Here is a 7627-nt window from a genome sequence, read left to right as displayed (position 1 = left end):
CCCCCCCCCCCCAGCAGCCCAGGTTGTGACAAGCTCAGGTGGTAGACGTGCAACCCCCCCCCCCCCCCCCCAGCAGCCCAGGATGTGACAAGCTCAGGTGGTAGACATGCAACCCCCCCCCCCCCCCCCCCCCCCCCGCAGCCCAGAAGGTGACAGGCTCTGGTGACAGACATGCAGCAAACCCCCCCCCCCCCTCCTCCTCTTTCTCCCCTACCCCAGGCAGCTCTGACTTGCTACCTCGCATTCTCCATCGCATCCCGGGCTCTCAGGAGATGCAGGGAGCTGGGCTGTGTGTTACAGATCTGTGTGTGAGCATCTGGCTGCTGCCACAGGAGCTACTTTCCTCCAGCACTAAGCTGATTTACTTGTTTAAGGTCTGACCTCATCCTCCTGTCAGTATGGGATCCCACCTACACAGTTAGCAGGAGCTGAGCCCAGGCAGCTGCACACATACAGGATGCAGGAGCAGAGCGAGGACTGAACCTATCTATAGTGGCTCCCAGATATTCTGCTGCCAGCTGCCAGGGTCCAGGGTTCCTTCCTGCCAGGAGAAGATGTCAGTGTCTGGGAAGAAGGAGTTCGATGTGAAGCAGATTCTTCGGCTGCGCTGGAGGTGGTTCAGTCACCCCTCTCAGGGCTCTCCAGGATCTGGGGGGTACCTACAGGAAGGATATGAGCACAGGGGGACACCGGTTCACAATAGGCTGAAGAGCCATTCGCGGGACAGGAACGGGCTGAAGAAGAACAGCAGCCCAGTCCACAACATACTAGCACCGGTCCCGGGTCCCACTCCAGCCTACCAGCGCTCCGTCGGCTCCTGGCACCAGCAAAGCCTCATCCAGCACCTGCAGGCGGGCGAGGAGCTCCCCAAAGCCAGCACCGAGGAGAAGCTGGGGAGGGAGGAGAACAGCCGGGCGCAGGAGGTGCAGATACCCCCCCAGGAGCGCCCAGAGGCGGCTACTGACAGGTAAGAGCAGAGCTGGGAGCCTGGCTGGCTGGGGACTGATACATTGTATCCGCTGCAACGGTCTATTTACAAATACAGCGGGGACTGATACATTGTATCCGCTGCAAAGGTCTATTTACAAATACAGTCGGGTCTGATACATTGTATCCGCTGCAACGTTCTATTGTCAAATACAGCGGGGACTGATACATTGTATCCGCTGCAACGGTCTATTTACAAATACAGCTGGGGCTGATACATTGTATCCGCTGCAACGTTCTATTGTCAAATACAGCGGGGACTGATACATTGTATCCGCTGCAACATTCTATTTACAAATACAATGTAACAGCAATGTAACAAAAACTTTGCGCTGGACCTGTATCCATTCCATAACAGCTGACTAGCAATGGGTCAATTCTAGGTACCTATGAGGGGATGGAAGGGGAAGATGCAGGACTAGCAGATTGTTTGCAGATGGGTGGACTCCAAATCATTCATCTAAAGCCAATTAACCTTGAACCATGTATAGGAAAGAGAGAGGAGAGAGAGAGAGAGAGAGAGAGAGAGAGAGGGGGGGGGGGGGGGTGCAGTTCCATTGGAATTCTACTTATCCAGTATATATCTCTGCAGCTATCTTGATACAAATAGAATAGTGATTCATAGTACATGCATAGAGGGCACTTATGTACAGTATTCTCTTCCATGAGTATATAGAGGTATATATGTCCCAGTGCAGAGATGCAGGGGATATAGTGGGTACAGCATGGCCCATTGCAGTTACTGTAGCAGCCTCCTGCTGCTGGGACAATGCAGAATACAATGTTTGTGTAGCGGCAGAGAGTGTACAGGATGCAGGGTCAGCCAGGAAGAGATCACACAATGCCTTATCAATTCCTCATTCCAGCCAGTCCCCTCCCTGGATCTCTTCCTGGGGTGCAGCCTGACAAGATCCCAAACACCAGATAAGGCTGCAGCTATACTTCATGTGAAATAAACAGGGGGACGCTAAATACGTATTATAGAGCAATGAGATTGTGCCTATCCTTGTCTATGTATGACCATTGCGTAGCCCTGTACTGCTGTTAGTTACACGTCCCACAAGGTAACGCTGCAGATTTATGGTGCTCGCATAATTGGACGGTAGCAGGGAGCCAGCAGGGGAGACCACAGATTATTCCGGCATAGCTAATAATCACCAACTCCTTCATATTCCACAACTGGACTGGATGATATTATTGGTTTATGTGACTTGTCCAGACCAATATGATGAGTCAGGTATTCAGCATTAAGCAAGGTACCAGTGAATTGGGAGCACAGTCACAGGCACACTGCTCTCCATCATTGTACTTACTTATAGTACAGTGACATCGACTCCAACACACTTAATATAGAGTGTAAATACATGGAACAGTTTTGGGGTTCAAAGAACATTTATTTATTTATCCACATTTGTTTATATAGCGCACCCATATTCTGCGGCACTTTCCAGAGAATAGTTGAACATTCCCCTCATTAGGAAGTATTTTGGCAAATAATTGCTTGCTGGGACTTGTAGTTCCCGTAACAATCTTATTGTTAGAGTCTGGTTCCCATACTATGTGCCTAGGCACCCTTGGGGGCCACAATGCTCTTCCAGGGATGCCTTGAGTTTATTGTTAAAGTGCTCGGCAAAACAAGTCTGACAGTCATAAAACATTTGGACAATCAGAAGCACAACTGTACACCACCACATAACCTACGGATGACAGTAAAGGTCCAATATACTTAATTTAATATTTTTTTCCACATTTATTAATAAATTATTTTATCCTTGTGCCTGATTCTAGAAAGTTTGGGAACCACTGCTCTAGGCTGTAAGCTCCTTAGAGCAGGGCCCTCCTCCCTCTTGTTCTCAAGGCCCTCTCCTGGTGGTACGCATACAACCCCTCTGCACATATGAGTTGTATTGTGTACTGAGAATTTTAGTGCTAATTGTTACCTGGGCTTTGTTGTAGTTCTTCAGTTAGACCACTGTTACACCGCCGCAAAAACCCGGGTCAGCGTTGGGTCAGCGGCAGTATAAATGGGTCAATCAAAATTTAAACAGGACTTCTACCCAGGCCCTGACCTGGGTTGAACATGGCTAGGACCTGGGTAAAAGGCAGTGTAAATGGGTATGCTGGGCCATCCAACTTGGCTCCCATTTACATCAATGGGGGAAGCCCAACATCCAACATGGCTGTACTCTGCAGACAGCCGCGGAGGCAGGGAGGAGGTGAATGGATACCTGTGTGCACCATCCATTCACCTTGCAGACAGGGGGTGGGGTGCATGGGGGCTTGGGGCAGCCCAGCTGCTTACCCTGGTGTGGGCTTGCCCCTAGCTAGGCAATCCGCGGTCCCAGCGGGGGTGATTACGATTCCAGCATGTCATCTCCAATAACAGCCTCCATCTACACCGCAGGTAGGCACCGCAGTGTAAATGGTGCAACTCCCGGATCCAACCTGGCATGAATCCGTGTTTCAAATGCTGAGTCGGATCTGGGATTTTCGGTGTAAAAGGGGTTTTACAGTTATGTTGAGTTCTGTGTATCCTGTATTGGTCTATTGCATACTATAAGTACGGCGCTGCCAACCACTGTAGCGCCTTATTAATAAAATGTAATAATAACGATACAAAGTATTAGAATGCAGCGGTGCAGCCAGGCTGGTCTGCAGACACGTGCGCTTGGAGAATTAATCACTGGAGCTGTGTTTTTCTCCTGTACACAGGAAAGTGAGAACAGGAAGGGACTGGTGACATCAAGATTAAAGAGTGAATGTTACCGTTACTGATGGGCCTGGGGAATAGAAGCTAGGAGGTCGGCTGATTAGGACAGGGAGACTGGAGATGCTTTGGATACTGTTATACTGCAGCCTGATAAAAGCGTCTGCTGGGTGTTGATAAGCTTGTGGAACATTACAGAGCAGCAGGTTCACATCTGTTCAGATGTATACAGGGATAAGTACTGGAAGCAGGTAACAGAGCAGGGCTGGTGGGTGATAACGCCATGTACAGAGGCTTGCTGGGGAAATAGTACAAAGTGTCTGATTTATAGAATACATATCGGATGATAAATACATTGTGGCACCAGTAGGAGGAGGATGCTGGGAAAGATGATGCAGGATCTAATTCGGGACATTTTGCACCTTCTGACACATTTATTCAATGCACATTTTGTTGGATTTGTGACAGTTTTGTGAACATTACTCCCAGTGCAGTTCCAGGGCCTCCAGCGACCCAAACATGCCCCCAGTTTATTACAGTGCTCTAGAGAGGGGGAGCAGGAAGCTGGGGTCCAGGCACATCCTAAAAATAGACTGTGGCCTCTCCATACAGGAAGGTGCCTGCAGCCTCTCCACACGGGAAGGAGCCTGCGGCCTCTCCACACGGGAAGGCACCTGCGGCCTCTCCACACGGGAAGGCGCCTGCGGCCTCTCCACACGGGAAGGCACCTGCGGCCTCTCCACACGGGAAGGCGCCTGCGGGCTCTACACACGGGAAGGTGACTGCGGCCTCTCCACACGGGAAGGCGCCTGCGGCCTCTCCATACGGGAAGGCGCCTGCGGGCTCTCCACACGGGAAGGCGCCTGCGGGCTCTCCACACAGGAAGGTGCCTGCGGCCTCTACATACGGGAAGGTGTCTGCGGCCTCTCCATACGGGAAGGTGCCTGCGGCCTCTCCATACGGGAAGGCGCCTGCGGCCTCTCCACACAGGAAGGCGCCTGCGGCCTCTCCACACGGGAAGGTGTCTGCGGGCTCTCCATACGGGAAGGCGCCTGCGGCCTCTCCACACGGGAAGGTGTCTGCGGGCTCTCCATACGGGAAGGCGCCTGCGGCCTCTCCATACGGGAAGACGCCTGCGGCCTCTCCACACGGGAAGGTGTCTGCGGGCTCTCCACACGGGAAGGCGCCTGCGGCCTCTCCATACGGGAAGGCGCCTGCGGCCTCTCCATACGGGAAGGTGCCTGCGGCCTCTCCATACGGGAAGGCGCCTACGGCCTCTCCATACGGGAAGGTGCCTGTGGCAGAAGATCGCTGTCATGCCCAATAATTGCCAGACCATTATCAGTCATCACAGTCATTATGGGAACTTGGTATCGGCTGTAGTTGCTCTATACAATTGGAAACAGTGAGTTACAGACAGACAGTCAAACGGTAGGAGGGCCCTGTTCACAAGCTTAGGATCTATAGAGAAAATGGGAAAGTCATCCTTTTGACTGTCAACCTTCCCATTGTCGACCTAATGCTTGTGTCAACCTGTCGACACTCTTGACCTTAGTCATGGTGACCTATTTTAGGTGTCATCCTAAGGCCTGTCAACCTTCAATTGCCGACCCAATGCATGTCAACCTCAATAGCGTATCCCATTTCTCTCTCCAAGCTGTGATAAATCTCCCCCTAGGTGGGACACTTGTCTGACCAGAGTTGGTGTCATACGTATAGTTGTTCCGCTGTGAAGAGGAGATGGTAATTGCATTGTAAAGATCTGCACATTTAAATAAAGCACAATAGAAGTAGAGATGGTAAATAACCAGAGATAATGGCGCTCATTTGTTCATTCGTCTTTGGTCTATTTTGGGAACAAAGGAAACTGCAGAAGTATTGTCACCGGTCATCCCCCCCCTCCGTCTGTCTCTAAGAAACAGCAAATAATAAGACAGTCCTTTCCAAACAGAATATCTTTATTATTGATAAGTAAATGAAATGTATCGATTGATTGATTGATTAGTTGGGATTGGCCTCTGGTATTTTTAAGTTGTCAGAGGTTCTCCTATTGCTTGTAGCAGTGACTGCATGCCTAGTTATCATGCCATCTGACGTTTTTGCCCGGTACCTTGTTATTCTGGATTATCCATGTCTGTTGGCTGCCGTGGCCTCTGCCGTGGCCTCTTACCATTCACCCTCTCTTCTGCGTGTCCTGACCTGCAGTAGTGTATTTACCATTTTTGCCAACTACCTGCCCTGAAATCTGCTTCTATTTCCGTCATTCTTGTCTTCTGCCTGTCTTGACCACAGTTTGTTACTGTCTCCCCTGTCTGCTGCCCGTCCTGAATTACACTTGTTCATTTTTTACCTTTGTCTGCTGCCCCCACCCCCAGAAACCATTATGTATTGGCCATTCTTGTTTGCTGCCTGCCTTGACCTCTGCTTTTTTATAGTGTATGTAGTGTGGGCACTATTATAGGTCATTCTATTTTTTTTTTTAATATATTTTAATTAAAGCAATGCATCTTAAGAACATTCAGTATACATTTTTAAAGGTTTGCTCAGGCAACAAAGTGAATAGTACAGGAGACAACATTTATTACATTTGCATTTCTGTTACATATTTACATATTACATTATTTATTATAAGCTCATGAACATACAAGACGTATATTTGAAAGTCGTTAACAACAACACAATCATTGAGCTCATCTCCCCCAACATGATAAATTGATTTAATGTGTTAGAATTAGGGATGTTAGGAGCCATCTGATGGGGTTCAATAATGACTTGGTGGACGGGCCAATTTTTGGATGAGCCTTTATGTGATAGGAATCTCAATTGTTAATTTGCAGGAGTGCATTCTAATTCTTTTGACTTTCTGTATTGTTTAGAGTGTGCACCTGCCTTTACTTTTTCTTCTGAATGGTACCAGAATTCTGTTGAGGATTTGGGTGTGCAGTCCAACTTCCCCTTTGGCTTATAGGCTGCCACCTGCCTTGACGTCTGCTTGTACCCTCACTTCCCTGACAGCTACTTGTCTTCTTATCTGACCATTCATTGTAATACTGAGTCCATTTCTGAAAGTACTCTACAGCATATCCTGATACATATCCTACACTGCTCTGTAATACATCACAACGATATTCTAATATGCGCTAATAAATTGTGGGAATAATAATGAAGGTGGCGTTATCCTTCCATAATTTAAGAAAGTAAGCATAAGTATCATCCAGGTGATATTGACTAAAAAAGTTCTTAATGCAGTATAGCCCAGATCTTCGTACAGCCAAATGTTCTTCAGTGTTTTTCATAAGCATGAAGCTGTAACCCAACGCGTTTCGGCTTTGACAGACTTCATCAGGGGTAACAGTTTCTAAAATCACTCATAATATGTTGAGTGAATACAACTTTGGATAAACTGATGCTTAATATTTTACAATGGTGGAGTTACAATTCAGGGAATGATAATAATGCAAAAAACATACCTTCAATTAAGGTTATGAAGTGAAAAAAATACCAAAACGGTTACGTCTTAAAGGACTAATAAATATATATATATATATATATATATATATATATATATATATATATATATATATATATGGAAGAAGGATATAGAGGTGCGCTCAAGGGGTGGTTTCACCAGTCCACAATTTGTAAAAATACAGAAAATTTATTTTTTACAATAAAACAGTTTAAAATGTACAAGTCTTGAAATCATCTGTAATCAATTTCGTGGTTCAGTACAAGACTTCAATCACAGGTGCAACATGATCATATGGGAAACCCTACGCGTTTCGTCCCCTAGGGACTTCTTCAGGGGTAGTACACCAAGATCTAAAAAAATGGTGAAATAGTGCCATAAACATAATGATAATAATTTTTTAAAAGAGGTTTTCAAACAGTGGTTTCTGAACATGAAAAGCAGGAGGAAGGAATCAAATGAGG

The 7627-nt window shown here is 47.4% G+C and overlaps 1 protein-coding gene across 1 annotated transcript in view; it reads left to right on the top strand.

The window, feature by feature from the left end:
• Positions 1-225: 225 nt before the first annotated feature.
• Positions 226-7627, top strand: part of KLHL4 (kelch like family member 4) — a 125803-nt gene continuing 118401 nt past the window's right edge. Inside the window, exon 1 of the mRNA XM_083160350.1 lies at positions 226-967. Within this exon, the coding sequence (XP_083016476.1) occupies positions 555-967 (413 nt within the window). The 5' untranslated portion in view covers positions 226-554. The remainder of the gene's footprint in view (positions 968-7627) is intronic.

This window comes from Crinia signifera, chromosome 9 (assembly GCF_055691185.1).
Source record: "Crinia signifera chromosome 9, ASM5569118v1, whole genome shotgun sequence".
In the NCBI taxonomy this organism is placed as follows: Eukaryota; Metazoa; Chordata; class Amphibia; order Anura; family Myobatrachidae; genus Crinia; species Crinia signifera.
The sequence above is the reverse complement of the archived record's forward strand: the minus strand, read 5'-3'. Positions and strand labels throughout refer to the sequence as shown.